Below are 23,362 nucleotides of genomic sequence, written 5' to 3'. Positions count from 1 at the left end.
AGCACCATCAACGTACCATGTCTCCATAGCACGCACAAGCCAAGTATTGAAAGACATCATAAAACCACGCTGACATTTTAGTGGACACAGATAGGATGCGTACAGTTTTTCGTTTGTTTGTTTTTTAAATAAACTTGAACATTCTCTGCAACACAGGGTTAGTTATGCCTCATTCCTCACAGGAATTTTCTGTGTATTTTTAAATACATTAGTTAACTAATTAGAAATGTTACTTAAATTTTACTAAAAGTTATGAGAATGAATGATAGATACAGTGAAACTACAACACACAAGCTAGATTAAAAGGTGTATTTTGTCTTAAACTATACCATTGAATCCCATAACAAGATACATTACACAAAAGACGTACATTTAGTAGAATCTAAAAAAAAGATGTGTTTATTTTTTTTTTAATAGGTACAGATGAATCCTGTTCTTTACCCTTCTACTTTCATGCCAAAGCACACTGACCTGGCAAACAACAACGAAAAATAATGCAGGTTGCTGAAGTCACAGTTGCACACCCCTCTAGCAACTTTCTCAATATACATATATTTGGTGAATTAACAGGAGCTGAAGTACAGTTCTAGTTACAGCAGATCATACATCAAAACAGAAATAACCTAGAAAGTGACATCGTGATATTTCATTAGCAATTTTAACATAAGAAAAGCCTATGAGTTTCCACCAGTTACAGCTATGGAAAGTGCTGTTTTAACACAGTATTTAATATTAAAAATTACACAGGACAACATGCTTCTTTAATTTTTTTATTATTGAATGTAATACTTAATTTCATAAACAACTAAAACATAAAACGACTGTTCATAATGTTTCCGATCTTCTTTTCTTCCATTTTTCCATATAGAATTTGAACGTCTCCTATAAAACAGAGTGGAATAAACAAGTTCAACGTTGTTAGAACTGAAAAAGTTACTAATTCTGAACAAAGTCTTACGTCCTGACAAAAGCAAAATCCATTATTCTCTGTCATAAAACTAGATCTGTATTGAAGTCTGTATAATTAAGAGAAATACCAAGGAGAGAGAATAAAAGGAGAACGAAAACCTTGCCAAAAATGCATAATGAAGCTTCTATTACATAATGCAATAATATAATCAATTTCACTTTAAAAATGAAAATACTTTTTAACTGCAATCTGCAATTGTGTCAAAAATTCTAAGATGCTTTTAAACACCAAGCTGCATCAGAGAAAAATGAGCAGGAAAATCAGAAGATGAATCATTCCAGTGACTTTGAAATAAACACTTATTTTCACTAACTACATGCAAGAAACAGACACTCTAGGTTTTATATTTACATACCTAAATAAAAATTTACTTCTAAAATTAAGTTAAAGTTGTAGAAAAATCTCTGAAGCTGTTAACAGGCTAAAACAAACATTTTGAGCCAATTTTTTTCCTCTGATTTTTTGTAAAATGAGAAAAAGAACCTATTTATTATGGATCAGGATGGATAAAGTAAAATTTAATTATGTCTTCAGAAAACTATAGAAAAACACTAATTTTATGATATGTGGCTAGCAGATAGCAGTAAAATTTTGGTTAGAGAGAAAATATAGTAAGTCTTTACTTAAAGCCTGTTTTGCTGAAATGATACTAGTAGACTATTAGTCAAAGGAATGATGTGAAAGAAGTATTTGCAGTCTTGATAGATGTAGTGTCATGCCACCTGTCACCCTCAAATAAGATACATTTGCACTGTTGCATATATCTTTTGGCAAGGCAACTAGAAGTAAAGCTAGACAAATAATTCCTGCAGTTCTAAAATCCCATCATAGCAAGATAGCAACTTGTATTAGATATAAAGCTAGTAATTAACAAAAACTAAAACCCATTAACTGTTAACAAAACACACTTTCTATAAGCCTTTTAAAGTTCAAGCACTTAAATGCCCCAGGGACATTTGATAAACATACACCTGTAGATGAGTGCCTGATAAGGGTTGTGTAATTTAAACACAGTAAGCCCCAAGAGTTTTATTTCCCCAAGTCAAATCCAATGCAAGATTACTATAGCTCCTACAACACTCTGTACTTCCTACATGGCCTCCTTTGAGGAGCTTCTGCAGAGATTTAATCCCTATGTAATTATTCATGCAATTTGTTTTATTAACAAACATACACAATTCCGCAGATCTATTTCTTAATTAGGAAATACTCACAGGGGGTTCAGTGAAAGGGACCGGCTCTCCTACTTTCTTCAGAAAAACTGCTAAAGATTTCAGGGATAAGTCATGAAGCTGTATATTCTTTTCTTTTGATTTCTCATACGCAGCCTTTACGGATGCAACATCCCCATCTAATTCTGAGAAAAATAAAAATAAAAATCAAAAACAAAATCCCCAATAGTTAAATGCTCCTTGTTTCACCTGTTTCCATGACGTTACTCATTCCCTTTCACTTCCCAAGGCATATTAAATATTTTAGTATACAATATTCTGTAATAATATTGATAAGCTCAACACAAGCCAGCAATGTGCACTTGCAGCCCAGGAAGCCAACCATATCCTGGGCTGCATCAAAAGCAGCGTGGCCAGCAGGGTGAGGGAGGGGATTCTCCCCCTCTACTCTGTTCTTGTGAGACCCCACCTGGAGCCCTGCGTTCAGCTCTGGGGCACCAGCACAAAAAGGACAGGTAAGTATTAGAACAAGCCCAGAGGGGGGCCACAGGCAGACAGGCTGAGGGAGTTGGAATTGTTCAGGCTGGAGAAGAGAAGGCTTCAGGGAGACCCTACAGTGGCCTTCCAGTACCTAAAGGGGCCTACAGCACAGCTGGGGAGGGACTCTGTCAGGGAGCGTAGTGACAGGACAAGGGGTAATGGCTTTAAACTAAAAGAGGGGAGACTTAGATCAGACATTGAAAAGCTGTGGATGCTCCATTCATCCCTGGAGGTGTTCAAGGCCAGGCTAGATAGGGCTTTGGGCAGCCTGGTGTGGTGAGAGGTGTTCCTGCCATGACATGGTGGTTGGAACTGGGTGGTCTTTAAGGTCCCTTCCAACCCAAACCATTCTGTGATTCTGTAATTCTACATGTTCTGGATATTCTTCATATCCTACTGACAGTTCACACCAGAAGAGAACAGAACTTCCAGCCATTCCAGCTTTTCCTTTCATTTGAGGCTTGGATGATCATTTCCTTTGAGAATATTCTGGGACCACTAGGGACAGAGCTGCTTGCACAATGAGAACACCACTCCAAGATACGAGATGCAAAGTTATATGCCTCTTTCTGAGGCAAATGATACAAAATAAAAACAAAAGCTAAACCAAAAAAAGCTAAAACAAAAGCTAAAAGCTAAACAAAAGCTAAACCAAAAGCCACTGATGTTCAGCCTGTGAGAACTCTTGAACAGAATTTCATTAGGTGATGACAAAATACTATTCTGGTTATAGGTGTTGGCTATGTCAAATGTATAACCTAAAGGAACAAACAAAACAAAGGTCAGATGCTTATTTTAGACCATAACAGAAATTAGTTTTACTTCTAAAGAGCAGGAGAATTTTTTTGCTGACCCACTAACACTATTACAAATGTTAACTGCAAAGGCATCCAGTTACATTTTGCTGGATATTCCATAAATGACACCATCACATGCAATGGGTTCTAACAAACCCATTCTTTATTTACCTAAAGCCCTGTTCACTTTTAGCTGTAGAAGAACAGAATATTGTTCTCCTTACTCTGAAGCGGGAGAGGGGAAAAACAGAGCAGTCTTGTTCTATTCTCCCTTCTCCACTGCTTATCCTTTTCCATTACACTTAACCATGCACTTTTCTGCTGCTCAGACCCTTGCTTGAGCAGCATCAGGATGAAACTGAAATGGCCTCCAACAGTTTTTCCCCATTGTCTTCAGGGTCCTAGAAGCAGTACAACAGTTCCTAGCATCTTGTAAACAAGAAGGAAGCCACTGCATCTTTTTTTTTTTTTTGCTTGGGAAAGCTCAAACATCTGCAATATAGGATGCTGTCTCAGCTTCTTTCTTTTTCACTTTTGGAATGTCATCTTCACAACCATATGGGCTACAAAAACAATGGTTCTTAAAGAAATGGAGTTTAAATTATGCAGAAATTGATAGCTTGGATCCCCTTCTCATGAGAAAGCTTCCCACTCACATCTGGCAAGTGGCTGAGCTACTTTTTGAATGTGGGAGGCTACTGCAGAAACTGCAAGAAGCAATGCTTTATTAGAAATCTAACAGAAACTGTGAACTTTCCATTTATTTAAGATAGAATACAACAAAAGCACATCCTTCTAGCTACCTGAAGTTATACTTCACTGCTGATCTCAAACTTACAAATGAAACTAAACACGCCACCACAGGAAGCATCAGATAAAGAAGATGAGGGGTGAGGGAAGAGATAGCTACATTGCTATTAAAATGTACAAGTCTGTACATTCTGTACATGGTAGGGAATGTTTCCTCTAGAACATGCTATCAACCAGCTCTATGTCTGCCTAAGGAAACTACAGCAACCATCTCTTCATTTACTATGTAGCTTCCCATGTTAAATATTCTAACCACTGTTTTAGATATCATCGAGCAAGTCTCTGTGCAATCTCTTTATAAAATCGTTGTATGATGATGTAGCTGGTTAGAACATTAAAGATGCTGAATCAGATCGCTTTTGCAATTTTTACTGAGGTAACAACCGCAAACAGCCAGTGAAGTGTCAGTGATGTTGTAAGGTGGCAAGTCCAGTGTTGGTGATAGAAGTTTTTGTTTTATTTTTTAAATAAAAACATGTCAGAAAACCTATCATACTGTGAATGAAACCATGGAGCTAAAGGATTTTGCCAGTGACTGTTGTTTTGAACATTACTAAGCAAGTGAACTTTTAAGTTAGATACTACATCGTGAAAACTTTCACAGGTTGATTCAAATATACTGATGTCTGTATGCCTTTAACACCATACTTTGGATTTGTTTTTTGAAGTATTTTATTTAAATATCCCTATTTATCTCCTCTGTGATAGATTGGAACACAAGGGCTTCTGTCATTATATCGTTTTACTTGCATTACAAGTGTGAAGAGGATTATATTTCCTCCCTGTAATAAAACTGGAGGATCATATTAGAATACACAACACAAAGGACTCAAGGGCAACCTTTCAACTAAACAAGTGCCGAGGGGGCTATATGTCCTCATTTTTCATGACTGAGTGTTGTGAAGAGATGTATTTAAATAAGCAACTTGATTTTTAGAGCTGTTTCCCTTTGACTTCAACAATAGAAACTGATTAGCACTTCAAATCAACTATTTAGCTAAATCTAAATAAAGCAACTTCCGCTAAATAAAAACAAGTATAAAGAATCTGCAATAGTAACAGTAAAAACCTTGCAAACTACTGATAGAACTAATTAATTATGATTTTGAAACACACATATACAAAATGAAGATATGTATTATATGTTTCAGAGAAAAAGCTACGTTCATTTTAAGAGCCATTCATTTCTACAACGTTTCTCTCCATGGGTTAGGAGAGATTCTTTTCCATTCCATGAAGCCCATACTTAACCTCTTTGTAACAGTATCCTTTAAACTAATACAGTTCCCTTTGTAAAGGATGCAAGGCTTAGGTCTGTTAGTTGCTTTTCCAATGTAATACCTAGGACCATACACAGATCCAGTGAACGTAAACAAAACAAAGCCAAAAAAACCACACAAATAAACCAAATAAAAGTGACAACTTGCACAGTGTAGATCCTGCTATTCTAAAGGTTTCCATGACCTTTTAAGAACACCTGAAGATTTTTTTTTTGTTTTAAATAAAAAAGTAGTCCAAGTAGAGTAAATTACCATAGCATTTTAGGAGGAAACGATATGCAGTTTCCATATCTAGGTGATCAGGAATCAGTTCTAGAAGTGTCTCAATCTTCTTTGCCTATGAGATTTATAGCACAGACAAAAAAGAACATTAACTTCAAATAAAATCAATAAAGTTCAAACAATTATTTCAGATCTTTAAGTGAGACAAACTACTGATTACAAGAAATGGTCTGTTCAACTGAATGAAGACATAGTATTTCTTGCCCAAATTCTGATGTGAATAAGAAATAGCCAAAGAAATCAGGTAGACAATAAGATGAACAAAATACGGGACTAAAACCCCATATTCAAGGAGACTATACAATAGTTTCTTTTTTGAAGGAAGCAATCCATATATTAATGGGAATATGTCAGGATTTCAACCAAATTGAAGAAGAATTCAAACTACTTGGCAGCCTTCAATGACCTAGAGGTCAGTGGTAGCTATGATCAGTGCTTCAAAGTAGTCAGATCACTGACTAATGCGCTTAAAATTGGAGTCTCCCTCCCTCAACCTCTGACTCCAGTTTCAAAAACTCAAGTCTTGAATTTAAAGAAAAAGTGTACAGAAGTTACTAACATCTTTATCACACACCAGAAAATTCTGTTATTAAAATTTCAGCTCTAAAAGCTAGAAATTTTCAAGTTTTTAAATTTCTTTCAGACACCAAAAGATGGTATTTTTCATTGTCACTTTTACAGTAGAATTTTTAATCCATGAGTATCTAATGGCAACTTCTGCAAAATAAAAAACTGCATTTTCCTTCATTTGAGAAGCATTTATTCTCGTTTTTGTATTAACTGTCTTCTGATGCTACTCCTCTACAAAACAGAAATCAATGTGTGTGTGTTTTTGCCTTTTTTGTTTGTTTGTTTAGTTTAATTTATTACTTTGAGGAACCTGAGGGAGAAGAAGGGGGGCAAGGAGAAGAGGGAAGGACAGGAGTAGGACAGGCACATAAATCAGAGTAGTTGGAATTAAAGCAAATGAGTACAAAGCTAGTAATCTAAACAGATGCTCAAACTCAATACATGTCTAAAACAGTATAGCAAGTAATTCGTAATGAGTCTTTTAATGTAAACATAGGCACCTTTTATCATTCTAGAGGGGCTGAAATTCTCACTGCATTTGTATTCATACAATGCAGACAACAAAATAAATATGTTCAGGTTGAGATATGAAACTAGATAGTGAAGCAATAAAAATTTAAAGCATAGTATTTGTAGCATATAAACTACAACATCAAAAATAAAGGAAATTACTGAAGTAATAGAAAAAATATTAATTACATTCTCCTTTCTATTATGCCTCATAAAATAAGCTGTTCTTTTAAACGGGACTAGCTCTGCAAATTAACCTTTCTTCCCCACCCTGAGAAACCTGATAAAGCTGTCAACTGTGAAGTTTAATATCCAAAACATTTCAAAGGATGATTAGCTAGTATATACTACATATGAATATGCTACATATACAATGATAAGCATGAAAAAATATTATACCTGTCCAGGTTTAGTTGCTGCTTTACCCATGAAATTCAGAAAAGTTCTCTTCTCCTCAACTAATCCACCACACCTCTAAAGAAAAGGAAGTAGTTAATGCAGATGTTGTGAGCAGGTTAGCAAAAAACAAAACGACTAAGGTGAAAATTTCCAATTATAGACTTTTAAAATATTTTAATACATATTAACTATCTGAAAGGTAAATAATTGACCATGAGTTTAAAAAAAACAACACATGAAACAAGTTTATTTTGTGCACCATTTTGGCAAACATTGTTTTTAAAATGGTAGGTATAAAGTTTGTTTAAAACAAAAGGGGAAAGAATTAAACTAATACTTCAACACACCACAAAAACGAGGTTTAGGACTGCAAAAGAATGAAAAAGAGAAACACTATTCCTCTCCAATTATACTGCCAAGCATTCACAAGTGAGCTAGGGATCATAAGGTTAATTATACATTTAATAAGGTGTCAGGGAGATAACTGCTCGTTTCTTTATAAAAATTAAAATGTACAAAGCAAGTTCTCTTTAAAGTATAATTACCTACACTTATGCATACAAAGGACTGATTTCAATCTCTCTATTTTATAAAAGGCTTTCACTGCAATAGACAGTGTTTGAGGGAGAGAGAGAGAGAAGCTTAACTTAAAAAAAAGTTTGAGACAGAACAGATAAATCAAAAATCTATCTTACTTTAGATGAGGGCAAAATAAAACATACAAGACAGTATTTTCATTTATGCACCTCAGAGGTACCAGTCTTAAAATTTCTAATAGTACACAGCGCTTTTTATAAGCTGCAAGATATTTTATTGGTACCAAAATGCACAGGCAGACAGGTACTGTGCATATAGACATACACGTACAATTAATTTACCACATTCGATTAGTATTTTAGACATCTGCAAACGACAAATCTTGCTTTGTTCCATTATGAATGTACTGTATGTGTAGTATTTTTGACAAGCTCTTTAAGATCCAGGTAAAAAGGTGTGAAGGTTCATTCAGTAAGGGAAACGAACAAAAAAAAAATATTCGCATCCATGTACTGCTAGTGCTCTGACAAAAATCTTCATAAATAGGGGCAAAGCATTCATGGAAAAAACTTGCAACATTATATATTGATTTTAGACATTCTCACCTACTATCAGTATAGTAAGAGGAAAGAGACAGTCTAGCCACAGAAAGGTTTTCCACAGCCCCCTTTCATGCCAAAATATCAAACACTTGACTTTCATACTCTCATCAAAAAACACAAAACAGTCCCTCCAGAGAGTTTAAAAAAAAAAAAAGATGTTGTTTCTTGGAAGTTTAAACGGACTCTCAGTTACATTTTTGAATGCAAAGATTTGCTGTGTGTATTACCAGTATTTTAGATTATTACAAGAGAAATTGTTCATTTAGATTGTGGTTTACTTTCTACTTTTTAATAGAAAAGCTAAGAGTAGACTTTGATTATTACCATCTTCTGGTTACCTATTAGTAGAATATTTGATCCACAATAACATTCAAGAATGTTAACACAAATTTTATTTCATATATGCTATAGGAAAAACTGTCTTACAAAGTTTTAACTCAAACTTACATGTGAATGCCCACTCAAAATGAAACATATAAAAATTCTCCTCTGAGATGTTGTACACAACATTATTTCAACTATGCTATAGAGCTGTGAACTTAATTCCAACAGTTGTACACTGTTGGAATAAAAAGTTTTAGGAAACTAAGAATGGAAATTGTTCAGTGTTTTTTGTTGATTTTGTTTTTGAGAACATGCAGCTTTTACTTAGAAATGCAAAAGACACTATTTTCACAAATGCAGGATATTATAACGGATTTCAATTTCCCAATCAAAGAGACAAAGCAAGAATAAGTTAGCAAGAATTTTTCACATTTTCATGTTTCATGCTTCATGCTATAAAAAAAAGTAGGATTTTATATTAAAATCATTGTCTCCTTTTAAACTAACACTCAGATGAACAGTTCGGCAAAACTATTAAAAACATTCTGGAGAAGAAATATAAAAAACATAAAGCTTCTGGTATATGTGAAACACAAGTGTTTCTGTAACAGATTAGAAAACTCAGCAACTGGCAATCGGGTCATATTCACTACCAGGAGCTGGTAACAGGCCCCAGTTTGAGGCAGGGAGCCTACATGCCCCAAGCGGGCTGGCAGGATCGCATGGCTGCTTGACTGCTGCCTGCAGGGAGGAGGCTGCCTGACCTGATGGAGACACCAGCACTCACCAGCTGCAGCTTATTCTGCCTCCAGCATGGTCTGTGTCTAGCTCTGCAAAAACATTGTGAGCAGTCACGTCATACACCTTGAAGATCATTAACTTAGCTGATACTGTGGCTTAGAGACTAGCATTTGTCTTTTAATGCATCTGTGACATTCAAGTGAACAGTAGGTGAATTCAGCTCTTAACAAACACTGAGTACAGCTTAGACAAAGTAAAAAAAAAAAAAAAAAAAAAAAGAAAAAAGTGAAATACCGTGGCTACAAAAAGCACTGCCCACTTCTATTTTGTGAACTGTATAGCTACGAGAGATGTATTAAGGTTTACAGCACAGCGAAAATTATGTGAGGAGATGGTCTGCAAGAAGCAACGCTGTCTAACAGGAAACTTGAAAATATATCAATAACTATGAAAATATTTGCTTTGGATGGAAAATTCATGCAATATGTGTCTTCTTTTCCTTCAGGCTGTTGGAAGACAAAAGCTTTCTAACTTTGGCACCCACTCCTACTATTAGCATTAGACTACTATCTCATGGTACAAAATAATCTAAATCATATTGATATTTGTGCTGGAATTCAAAAGCAAACTAGCATTAGCCTATGCTGTACAACACCTCTTTTCCATAATTTGTCAGTTTACCCTTGAAGAGATCTATGCATTTCTGTACCTCTCTTGTTATGTCATTACCTGTAGTAGAGATCTGGCATCATCCACTCTGCCTGCACTGACATATTGAAGGAAAAGATCTGTGACAGGTCTGTAAATTCCAAACTGATTGGCCAGTCGTTCTGCCATCACGCCAACTGCAAATGATAGAAAATATTAGGAAAAAGGAAAGGAAATAAGGAAAACCTTTGATTGAAAAGGCACTTTTGTAAACTTTACTGGCATGATTTATGCTGACTGGGCAGGTTTTACATGTAACAGCTCTTCTGTAACACCTCTGTCTAGTTGGAATATTTAAATACAACTGCAATTAACTTACATTTTTCCAAAGCTGGCTCTAATCCTTCCTCAGACACCTTTCTTAACAAAAAGGAAATATTTTTGACAGGTTGATCAGGATTCTGTGCACCAGAGATAAGCAAAGGCTCAAGGTATTCCACTGCAGCATCAAGGTCATTGCTAGGAAAAAATATTGAACTGGCTTAGTTTCAGAAATCAAGATTTCTAAACCTAAAGAAGCAATTATATTTAAATTTTTACTTCCTACATTAATGTTATACTTCCCAAAAACAGTTGAGTACCTATGACTTCATTCAGATATTTTAAAAGTGAAACTATTTATGACTGAATTAATAAATTAACCTGTAAGCCAAATTTCTGAATGATCTTTGACCCTCAGGACATGTAAGTAATTCTGACACGTTTTTCTTCCCTCACTAAACAGAATTCTGGCTAGCTGCTTCAAGGAAGTGTTCTGCAAACCCAGAAGGTAAAAATCAAAACATTAACGGAAGGTATCTGAATAATTAATGCAGACAACTCAAGTATTTCTTTATGCTATTCAATTAATTATTTAGCCAACTCTTCCCTGCCTTTTTGGAAGCAAAAAAAAGATACTAAGTGTCATTTGGCCAATACCTTTTCCTAAACTCTTTCATCTTCAGGCTTAAGTATAGCAAATGCTAATAAAATAACACAAAGTATTCATTCAAGTGAAAAGTCTACTGCTAGTGTTCTAAAAAGTTCAGATGACATCTCCTCTTATCAGTCCACTCTAATAACAAATTTAATTAAAAAAGTCAGGGCACGATTAATGCTTTTATATGAAACACATTTAAAAGCTAAAAAAAGGTTTTGAAAACTATTAGAAATACAAATCTACCAGTAAGTGAACAGCTATTTGAAGTACATGTAAATCTATACTCTTTATCACAGTTTGCAAGGTACAACTTGCAAGACGTTTAAGAATAGAGGTGTGTATTATTTATGCTACCGCTAAGTCTTCTCATACAGGTAAGCTAAGCTAATTTTGGTATGGCAGAAGAAAAGTTGATGCTGCTTGCTTAACCTGTGTCTGTATACAGTGATTTACTTATCTGTTCTTGCAGTCAACCTGATTCACATTTATGAACACGTCATGACTCCATAACCCTTTCATGGCACAGAAATAGGCAAAAGCCAATTCACTAGAATCCTCTGCCAAGCACCACTTGGACCTAAATATTTACAGGGTCAGTCCTTCCTTGTTTTTCAGTGGCTGAAAATATAGTGAGCTCACTACTGGAACTGGCCTGCGTGGCTCTAGTTCAATTTAAATCATCTTGCTGTTGCAGACACTATCACTCAGTAACTACTAGCTCCAGTCTGGCATGCCCAAGGCGATCAGGTATCTGTTATGTACTACAAAGTTACACAGCTATCCTGCTGAGTTACACAGAGGAGCTCTACCTGATGATATTTCTTGAAAGAAAAGAGCAGAGTATGTAGGATTCCTAAAGACTGATTCCTGCAAACTGCATTTGCGAAGTTCACAGTATGTGAAGAAGTGCTTCCCCCACGCAGCTTTATGCAAAGGATAAACTAGCAAAGTACCAACACATCAATTAAAAAATGCTAGGCAGAACATGATGCTGAATTAAACATTTAAATGAAAGGATAATCAATGCGTGGGGATAATGATCATGATGGAAACTGTGGCCTAAAGCAGCAAAGGAAAAACTTTTTCCCAATTTTTTAATACTGACAAAAAGTATAAAACCACCTCACAGATACATATCTGGCTTTCGCATTTTGAGGGTAAACATAATCATACGTTATCATTTCAGTTACTGGAACAAGTAATAGATTTTGTTTCCAAACCAACAGTATATGCATAATGTGTGTGCTAAATTCCAAGATTTTTAAGTTTATATTGATTAATCAGTTGTATTTGACATTTGGACCTTGTAGAGCTTTTGATCTCACACCAAGAACACTATGAGAGGTGTAATATGTTTGAACAGAAGTATCAAAGCTAATTACACCAACAGAGAAAGCCTCAAGCTCTCCCAAATGCTTCACAGCTATCCCTGTATTTCATTAAATGAATTACAAACCCCAAATGTATTTGTAAAGTGAGACCAGAACAGGACTGAACAGCACAGTTCTCATCTTGCCCTGCATTTTAACATCTAGGACACTAAGAATGGAAACAGAATGAAGTGGATAATGTTAATGATTTCCCACCACTTTGTATAAAAGTTTGGAAGTCATAGGAATACTTACTTCTTAGCATGAGCCAATGCAATGGCATTGGCCATTAGTGAGGGAGATAAATCAATTGATTTTGTGATGTCTTCTATCATGTTTCCAAATGCTTTTAAGTTCTTCATGTCTCCTTTCACTGCCAAAGCCTCAGCAAGTACAATAACTGCTGGTCTAGTAGGCAACAAGCCACTGTCAAGCATTCCTTGGAAAGCAGCTAAGGCATCTAATAAAGGTGAAAAAACAATGAAAAAGGAATTGAGATTTTAGTTGAGAAGACAACCACACTGCTAGGGTCATTAACCTTACCTTTATAAAAACATGTATAGAAAATCATTCTCGTGCTGAAGTTATGCCCCAAAATTGATATAGGAAATAATAACCAACATACATGTATATACAAAACTTTCAATGGCAATTTAGGATACAATGCTTTAAAATGTGCTCAGTAACAGGAAGTATTAGAGTAAGTTTAACATCAAATTATCCCATTTGAGTATCCAGCTCAGGGAAAGCAGCTATATCGCAAGTGCCCTCCCTTGTGATCATGAAGTTGTAATGTTTTAAGCTTGTTTTTTCTCCAAGCTATAATGAATTTTTTTTACTGGAAACGAAAAATGTGGCACACTTAAGAACCAAGAGTTCGTTTAAAGATGCAATTTATTACCAAAACTGCTTAAGTCTAGTATTTCAAGTGTGCACCAAAACTTTGTTTACCAACATTTAATTTTAAATAGAAGTTTATAATATGAGTGTCCACAAAAGAACAAAAAAACTCCAAACTGGACAGTTACCTTAAAAACTCCTAAAACAACAGGAGTTATGTGCTAAAAATACCCCAAATCAGTCTTCTGTGCATCTGTAACAGTTGCTCTCATTTTTCTAACCAGAATTCTTGTTGATTTATCTTATACAAGAGTAAACATACAGAGAAAGACATGCCCCTCTGATAAAAACCTCTTAGCCCTTACCAGCACAGGCAGGATTAATCACAGATAATAATTATCATACCAAGGGATAACACTTCTAACATAATATACACACACCACATGAACTCCACAGTATTAGCATTCTGATTCAATATGCAGGTACTGCAGAAACCAAATATTAGCTTTTACAAGAAATGAAGAAAAAACATCCTGTGTGCCTAACTTTCCTTCACAGCCAACTTCCCTTCTGCCCTGTTGTTTTGTTTTTCTTTCTTTCCTTCTTGTTTAGGGAAAAAAATGAGTAATACATTGGGGTGGAATTCCTCAAATCTAAAAGCAATCTTAACACACATGTGAAGATAAAATTTTCTCCTGGCTTTAGGTGTGGACCTCCCTTTAGCGTGTAGTGTCATTAGCCTTCTAAAAAACAAGGAAAGAGAAAGGCTTGGAAGTTGCATGCATGCAGCACTACTGCAAGGAATCGTTTTATTAGCAGATTAGGTAATTCTGCTGGTACCCCTTTTCCTTTGCAAAAGCACATATATTACTACTAATCTGAATTCATATTTTAATCCCTTGATTTTTCAATACTTAAAAGAAGCTAACTTTGCTTGTGAAAACCCACTGTTTATCTTTTAAAAGGCTTTACTCTAAGTTCTGTGAATTCTGTACCATAAAATTGAACTTTTGACTCTTAAAAAACTTTTTGGTTTGTTTGTTTAAACAGAGTTCTTGCTATAAGATATTACAGCTCTTTCAAGGCTACTTAGGGAGCTACATAATTAGTGTTTTTAAACCTGCACCACATTAAATAGCAAAGAATGATGTCAATAGCTATCTAAGGAACCAATAAAATAAATTTTACAATAGTGAAAGCTCACAAGTTACGTCTGCTGTCACAAGATGCAGGTTTAATGGTTCATCTTACTAATTAAGATTGCAAGACTAAAATTTGAGCCTCAGAAAATGACCAATATAACTGAAACATTTAGTGGCTTGCATTTTCAAGGCTTCACTTGGAAAAAGAGAAGCAAATATCTTTAAAAGAGAAGCAAGTATCAATACTAAGTATTCAATTAAATAACCAGAAGAAAGCTTGTTCAATGCACAAAATCAAGGAAAATATAATGGTGCAAAATCATGCAACCCAACAGTTTCTTGAGAAACTTTTTATTGTACAAAAGGTAACATTTTCGGTTGAGGTGGCAAATTATCTTGGTTGCTTGCTAAAAAGAAAATGCATAGTTAAAGAAAGACTGTCATAATACAGGAATATCAGTGATGTTCTGAAGAAGATTTGTGAATGTAATGTTTAGAATTAGAACTAACAAAAATTAGTGGCATACTGGACAGCGGCAAAAGCAGAAAGTTTGCTAGAATAGTGTCAAACAGAAAGTTTAGGTGAAGGATTTGAAAACTGCAAAAAAGGAAAGACTTGCCAACACAGAAGAGAAGCAATTGCATTAACTGCAAATGCTTCAGTCGATGACACCCAGCAGTGATGTAAGACTGAAGGGGGAAGGAATTTGAAAGAAGAGAAGTTTATCAGCTGCCAGAAAGAATACAAGTGATAAGAGGTGTCTAAATGCTCATCTTTCATGTAGTTACTATTACATGTGTATGGGCTACTACAACTACACAAAGCGGAATGGAAAAAAATAAACAGATGGCAGAATCAAAAATGGATTTTCTGCTATGCCCTCTGGTATGAAAGTGAAACCCAGCTCAGTGCAATACTTATTTTCATATGTAGCCACTTTAATGCTTAAAGATATCGTTGGCAATGTGTATCAACACCTTATATCCACTCGCAAAGGGGTAAAAGACAGCACTGCATGTAAAGCTATGTGCCTGCAGAGTTTTCTTCTCACAGAAGTTCTACAGAACAACTGAATAAGTAAAATCTAATGCTGTAGAGCTGAATGCTCTAGGCTGCAGAACAGCTAATGCCAAGAAGTAAAGTAAAACAACTGTGAACTTTATCCACCATCTTCTTGTGTGCCCTCAAATACTCTTCAGCCACCATTTTCTTTTCTATTGTGATTGTTACATTAAAAAGAAAGACAAACCGAATATTTGTTACTGTTGGTATTGAGAACTATTAAAAAGTATTTGATTAAGTTTTTAAATCAATATTATAATCATTTAGTGCACAATCATGCACATTTAACAGTCAATTTAACTCATCTGGTATCTCACACAACCATCACAATATGCAAGAAACAACTGCTGGGAATTGTTTCAGATGCTCTAAAGTATGTTAATTTCCAAAGCAAAATGACTTGTGCTGTGAATTTTAACGCACTTGAAAGCCTGTACTTTCTCTCGTTCTGGAGCACAAATTTTGCATGTCTGAAGAGCTGTGATTCATCTTAAGAAAACCCATCTTGTGTTAAATGGAATGGAAACTGGACTAAGTGGTCAAATGACAAGTACATTCATATTCAAGCTGTATTATAAATGCATGTACAGTAATTTACGTCTCTCAGCTACCACAAAAGGCTCTTGATAAGCAGGTAATTTGCTAAATGGACTCCTTTATCCAAGTATTCGAAGGGCGTTACAAGAAAAATCTGCAGAGGCATTAATGTGACGTAAAGGTCAAGCATTGTGACATACCTTTCAAATAATCCCGCCTAACTTGCGATATGATGAGGAGGCTGCTGGCAGCACTGTTCAGTGTGAAGCCCTTGATGTGGGTCTCAGCACTAAAAGAAGCAGACATTTAGAAAGGAATTACTGACATGCTTCTGATACGATAATAAATGGTTGAGCACCAAGGTGAAATTATAAAAACTACTGTTCGTATGTTAAAAATATTGCTGCAAAATATCGACCTGGAGACAGCTTTTGTGTTATCCTGTCAATGGTTATAGAAGGATAATTTTTTTTTGCATTCTGACAGATGACAAAGTTGGAAGTGAGCAACAAAAGAAACAAAGTACAAGATTTTTTTTAAACAATCGGTTCAGATTCTTGAATGCTGACATATTAGATGACTAAAATAACTGCATGCCCTGCATTGTTCTGTTGTATCCTAAGCTGGATACTTTTTCTTCTTTTTTCAATAGTCACCATAATTATAAAATGTAAAACTATTCTTTCAGCAATAAAAATGAAACATTTATTTTCAGCACTGTATATTTTAAACATAAACTAAAGCATATTATGAACTAACACCATATCATTTGGTTGATTAATTTTCAAATTTCTGTCATCTAGATGTATACAGTTTTTTAAAGTGAACATACTACGTTTGCTGCCTTAGCTGTGTTAAAATTGTGTTTGGCTTATCAATTCTTTATCTCCGACAATACTACACATCACATACCTATAGTAAAGAGGATCTTTACTTTAGGAACATTGCTAAAGCTTTTCTAACACTCTGGAAATTAGGCAAGAGAGACCAACCAGCCTTCACATCGATGTGAACAAAATGTTCCCATTCCTCAATGCCATACAGCCACATTTTTAATACACACGGATAACTTTACAAATGTTCATTTCTAGATTACAAAATCTCTACACAGAAAAGGGGGGCATCGCCATTTACCATATCAGCAATCAAGATAAACCTCACTGATCATCTTGTGGCAAACAACTGAGCAGCCTACCTACTTGAACTTACAGGCTGATCGGATTGGGAGGTAAGCAGGGTCATTGCTAAATTATTCCCCTCAATCCCAAGAAAATCCTTCACATAGTACACAATATGACTATCCTCTCAGTCACTTTCAGCCTCCCGGGCTCACAAATGCAGTCACTGGACTCAGGATTTTCTTACTCTCCCAACCAATCCTCTTAATCCCTGCCTAAGCACCCACTGCTCAGTTCCGCCTTTTCTTTTTTTTTTTTTTCCCTTTGTCCCATCTGTCAAAGCCCTTAAGTCAACAATTCATGCATGAGACTGTAAATTACATATAACAAAGGATTTACTTTCTCCAATCTTCCAATCTTTAGTGTGATTAAATAGATGTTAGCTACTATTACAGAACTAATCCATCATTCCCATACTCCTAAATTTCTACTTAAAACTTCAACTAAATGCAGTAAATATTCCTCAAAACAGTGCTAGGATGCCAAAGCAACTAGACTCGGGTTGACCTACAGATCAGTAACCTTCTGTTTGTTTTTTGTGGTTTTTGTTTGTTTCCAAACGCAGAGTGGGAGTTCAATTTCCTTCTACCACAACATGACTTTCTCATCAAAGTTTCTCACTTCTGATGACAGTAAAGAAGTTTTAAAATAATCTAACCCTTTTAAACAGAGAAATTACTTATTTTGTTGCCTATACTAAAGCTCTCTACATATTATTTAAATTTCAAGTTTGGCTTCGAGCAGAGTAAAAAGAAAAAGATGTTAGCTTATACAAATTAAGGTGGCTTTCATGTATTTTATGAAAATATTGGGAGTTGCACAAGTTTCAGGCCACTGCACACATTTAGGCTTTGTAGGAATAATCTCTCTGTAATATGAGGTTGGTAAAATTGTCAAGCATGCAGAAATGTGTGCGAAATAGATTTGCTATTCTTCAACCATGTGTACACACAAAATCGCTTCCTCTACTTCAGTGAATAATTTAAAGCTTACAGACTTTTGAAAATGCTTAATGTAAGCATGATTTTGTTATTAGAAAAAAGATACACAGATAAACACTATAAACACTGGTAATAGTAAGCATTTTCTGTCTTGATGTAACAGTGAGCTGTTATGGGCTTCTTAGAATGTCATTATTTGGCATTTCTATGCTACATGATTGAGTATGAGTTCTGAAAAGCACGGTGGTTATTACTATGGTTGGCTTGGACCAGAACCTCTTATTAAATCCTATTTTCTTTTTTTCCATACATCTCGAGATTCAGAGGCTTTTGTCCCTAAAAACACATTTCAAACTTCTTTAGTCTTTAACATTTTTTTTGTTCTTTTCTTTCCTGCATTTTACATCCTAAAATACTTATTATCTAAAGCAGGATTTCTGAATCACCAGCACCAGGAACAAACCACCACATTCTCTCTCCTCTTCCGATCTGCAAATTACTGCTTGTAACATGCAATATTCTGCGCATCTTCCTTACAAGCATGTTTGAGCTGTGGAACAGGGAGGCAGTCAGTACATGCACAAGTCTTCAGTGAAAAGTTTCAAAATTCTTCCTTGAAGAATCTTTCTATACATAAAGATTTTCTATAAATATTTAACCAAGTAGCTAAACTTTTTCAGCATAATGTGTACTTTCAAACATGCCCTTTCCATCTTTTATTTACAAACATTCAGCAGTTATTCGCATTTCAAGGAGCAGAATTTGATGAGCAGTTCAAGTTTTTCCTTGATATAAGCCTTCTATTCATCAAGCACAAACATTTCCCTTTTCATACAGCTCAGTTACTGACACCGAGTTGGAAAAGTGTTGCTTGTGCTTCTGAACTTGGAACTTAACCATTTTCCAACAGAAGACATTTCATTGATCTACATACTTTTAAAGATAATCATTAAAGTAATAAACTAAGTTAACTCTAAAAATGATTAGACTATGCAGCATGTAAGTTACCCACATCCACTTTCTAATCCACTGTATTCAGTCAGAACACAATGAAGACAGCCACCACTCTCGTTTTAGCTGTAGAAATGAAATGCCTTAAATTACCTAAATTTTTGTTCTTCTTAACTCTAGCTTGATGAATAGTAACACTTAATTTGAAGTCTATAATCTGGCCAGAATGCACATTACAGGCAATACTTAAAGCAAGTGGTGCGCCACACAACTCACTGAAGGTTAATTCAATACTGATGACTCTAATAATGTGTGACAGCAGGTTGGATTTATTTCAGAAGTGTAACAGTTGGATCTAAGGTTTATGGTCATCTCCTAGCCACTGGCATAACAGTCAAATGTACCAGTTTGCATTTGGCAGGCAGCCAGCTGCCAGAGTGTGGATAGGGTACGGTACCAGCAGGGATGGGGATTGAGAAGGCTCAGGGGCAGTTCAGTGAAGGAATCTTGTCTGTTTGGATATTGCTCTAAAGGGGAAAAGGCAGACTGCCAGAAGGGCAGACTTGCAGTTCTGATGCCAAGTGCAATTGTTGATACAGTTTGTTGAAATGAGTTATTAGCAATACACACAGTCTCTCCACCACATTTTTTAATATATGGCAGACTGTCATATGAAGCATTGGTTTATTTCTTACCATTAACTCCTAATTACCAGTCAGGTGAATTGTTTTCCCATTGAAATTTAAGGACTTAGTTGAAAATGATCCAGAAATTATTTAAAGAACAACAACAACAAAAAAAAAACAGCAAAACCAAAACCAAAAACCCCAAATCAGAAAAAAAAAATAAAATCCCCAAAATGCAGAAAAGCCTTACATGTGTTTCACTTGGATGGCTTCTTCAAAAGAATCCTGGGATAACAACGCTTTTATAAGGGTGACATACGTACGATACTGATAGCCCTTCTCTTGCGTTTGCAGGAAAAAATCGTAGGCCTCTAAAAAAGACAAAGCACCCAAACAAAGTGTCATGTTATAATACTGTTGGTCATAAAAAGTCATCTTTTCATTGAAAAGGTCCATCTGAAATCATTTCATCCTCCTACATCTTTGAGACCAAAGCTGCTGGTCACAGCTTGTTCAAAACTGCTTGTACACAACAATCAACTGACACAAGCCTCGAGAGAACAAAAAGTTTGCTACTTCTAGTTTTCTATATATAGCTGTTGCTTAAATACCAAGAGAAGGGGAAGACTCAAGATTTTTTAAAGCAACACCTAATGCAGGGGTATATAGTTACAGTATCTGGTGCATGATCACAACAGCATTCAACAAATAATATAGGAAGTGATTCCAATATGGGGAGATCAAATTATTTGGCTACGACAAGATTTATACAAAACATACAATTTACAAATATACAGATATTTAACAAGTAAACTACGCTGCATTTGTTTGACTGATTAACAGTTTTATTTCATGCATTCACAATAACTGTCAGTGTATGAAAAGATGTTACCAAAAAGGAAAAAAAATGATAAGCACACTTTTCAGTCATTTATTTTTCTGAAACAAAATTATGCAGCTATAAACATACAGCCTAGGTAGCAGTCTGAGCTGCAACACAGCTATCTAACATGTTTAGAACCAGAAATCATCTTTTGCATCTAAAACTGTGATTGTATGTTTCCTTCAAGGAAACTTAAAAAAAAAAAAAAAAATCCCTTTGCTATTTTAAAACTAAGCCACAATTACCTTTTAAACAACTTTTCAGAAATAATACTACAAAAGCCTGAACAGTTGGTGTTAAATTGTTGGTCTTAAACTTCTTCAACCAAAACGTATACATAAAAACTTGGTGAAATGCGGGCACAGAAGTGACCATGCATAAAATAATTACTTGCAACACACACACACTCGCACTGAGTTGATATTAGAATTAACATTGCCACCCATAATCTGCTTTGGACACTGAGCTACATTAAACATACATGAACTGAGATAATTTTTATTGTAGTGTTCTTATCCATTAAGTCCACTTCCACGTTTGTGAATTCAACGTATGAGACAGAGATACGAGAGAGATGGAGAAAGAATATGATTGATGTCTGACACTACAACACTGATTGCATTGTCAACCAAAGGACCATAAAACAACAACAGAATGTCACAGAAACAGCCTGGGAATCCTCCCTCCGTGCTCACTTATTGGTCTGAGGTTAACACGGCCTGCTGCAATGTGCTGAATGCTCCTGCCTGCTCAGATGCCGAATATCACAAATTGCAAAGGAGTGCTCACACCTGCTGAAATCCAGCAGGAAAGACACCTTTTTTCTGCTTTTCTGAAATGTGAGGTACTGGTAGACTTGTAATCGCATTCAGTGGTAACAAAAACTATCTCACTGGTACAATCTATCACAAGTGCCACTTTTCATTTAGAAAAATGTAACCAGCTGGTGATATGTTTGTTCCTTCCAACAGTAAAAGCCTACTTAAATTTTATTTTTTAAAACAAACAAAACAAAAAAATCCGTATGTTTGAAGACTCCTAATGTTTTCAGACAGAACTAAGATTTCACTCCAGGTTTGAATATCCCTTTCCACTAGGTGGGCACAAAGTGGACTTAGCCACCAGTGGATATAATGTCAAGCATATGTTACTATCAATGACCTTGGTCAAGGATGCTTAAAATCTGTTTCTACAAGGAAATATATGTAAATCTTTCTGTAATGACTAGTTCAATGAAAAAAAAAATATCTTAGTGTCAGTTTTGTTTTCCTGTTGCAAAATGTTTTGCTGTATATGTCAATCCCAATCTCAGAATGATTATCCTATTCAGATTAGACTATTTTCTTAACTCTATTTTGCATCCATGCAAGTAGCATGGTTAAAGTATACCTAAAGGAGTCTCAAACGGAGACTCATGTACCTGATCAGATGTTACCAGCTTATTGATTCTTCAGCTGCTATCTAAAATTACCCAAGTATATTAGCATTCAGGAGACAAAGTTCTTGGTTTCAGAATCAGACGGCGTTACACAAGCTATTTCAAGTAGAAAGATCTGTTAGTGACAACTTGCCAAGAAAGTCTCAGTTCTCAAGACAGGCAAATTTGTTTCAGGAATTGCAACTGTTTGGGCTATGTGTAACATGATCCACTTGAGTCAAGCTCTCACACTGCAGAATCAGGATAAAAACGCAACTGTGACTTCGCATAAATCAAGCACTTCAGAGAACAGATTTTCAAAACACCCCCTTGTCAGAGCTGATAAATTCATGAAATTAGTTACATAACTCGATTAAGTTAATCTTTTTCCTATCAGAAATGCGTTGATAAAAAAACCTTATTCTGCCCTATTACATTTATATCAAAACTACATTATACTGTTATACAAAAGTGACAACTTAGTTTAAGACGAAAAGAAAGCGTTTCCCCAAATTTGTCTGTTTCCCCTAATTTCCCATAGCTGTAGACCACCTCCTCTTAAACACTGCTGCTCTGAATAAAAGAATATGCAGGAGTAACTTATTGGTAAATTCAGTATCAAGTGTCACCACAGACTAGTAGCAGTTACAGTTTATAATTTTATATTAAAATAGTGTCCCTCCAAAGTCCAAGCTATATTTAATTTCCACCTGCTCTCTGCTTGCTCATTTGTGTTATCAAAGACACTGGACACTTTTCTAGGAAATACGTATAAAATGCATTCCATTAATTTTGTTTATTGCTCAATTAAAAGTATTTCTGCTTTTCTGCCTTTTGATTCCAAAAATTTACCACCATGAAGAATTTCCGTAAAGCATGTTAATGTTATGTCTACCACAATACCCACGACTGTACCCCCTACCTACAGAATATGTAGAGTTCAGACTTCTAATCCGTGCACCTGGGACTCCGTACTTCTTTCTATAGGGTCATTTTACTAACAACAGAAGGTAACTGTCAATGACTAACAGATTCTGCTTTTAAACTCAAAGCTTAATCTGTAAGTCCAACTTGTAAAATACATTGATAACACCCAGAGAAGAAAACAAGGCACCTTGTATTTATAAATCCTCCTAATTCAGCAAACTTAATTATTTTAACCCATTTAATTCTATGTTTATGATCTCTCAAGTGAGATCCAGTTATTTATGATAATATAGGCAAAGAAAAAGATTTCAAGAATATTAAAATGA

General features: G+C 35.3%; 1 protein-coding gene across 2 annotated transcripts in view; it reads right to left on the bottom strand.

Moving 5' to 3' along the window:
- Positions 1-757: 757 nt before the first annotated feature.
- Positions 758-23,362, bottom strand: part of LRPPRC (leucine rich pentatricopeptide repeat containing) — a 90,600-nt gene continuing 67,995 nt past the window's right edge. For both annotated transcript variants that reach the window (XM_027454112.3, XM_027454113.3), the window contains exons 30-38: positions 20,060-20,180; positions 16,314-16,402; positions 12,787-12,991; positions 10,562-10,701; positions 10,264-10,379; positions 7,331-7,405; positions 5,822-5,906; positions 2,185-2,327; positions 758-882 (exon numbers count right to left, since the gene is read on the bottom strand). In XM_027454112.3, the coding sequence (XP_027309913.1) occupies positions 826-882; positions 2,185-2,327; positions 5,822-5,906; positions 7,331-7,405; positions 10,264-10,379; positions 10,562-10,701; positions 12,787-12,991; positions 16,314-16,402; positions 20,060-20,180 (1,031 nt within the window). In that variant the 3' untranslated portion in view covers positions 758-825. The remainder of the gene's footprint in view (positions 883-2,184; positions 2,328-5,821; positions 5,907-7,330; positions 7,406-10,263; positions 10,380-10,561; positions 10,702-12,786; positions 12,992-16,313; positions 16,403-20,059; positions 20,181-23,362) is intronic.

The sequence above is a fragment of the Anas platyrhynchos genome, chromosome 3 (assembly GCF_047663525.1).
Source record: "Anas platyrhynchos isolate ZD024472 breed Pekin duck chromosome 3, IASCAAS_PekinDuck_T2T, whole genome shotgun sequence".
Lineage (NCBI taxonomy): Eukaryota > Metazoa > Chordata > Aves > Anseriformes > Anatidae > Anas > Anas platyrhynchos.
This window is presented reverse-complemented; position numbering and strand designations above follow the sequence as displayed.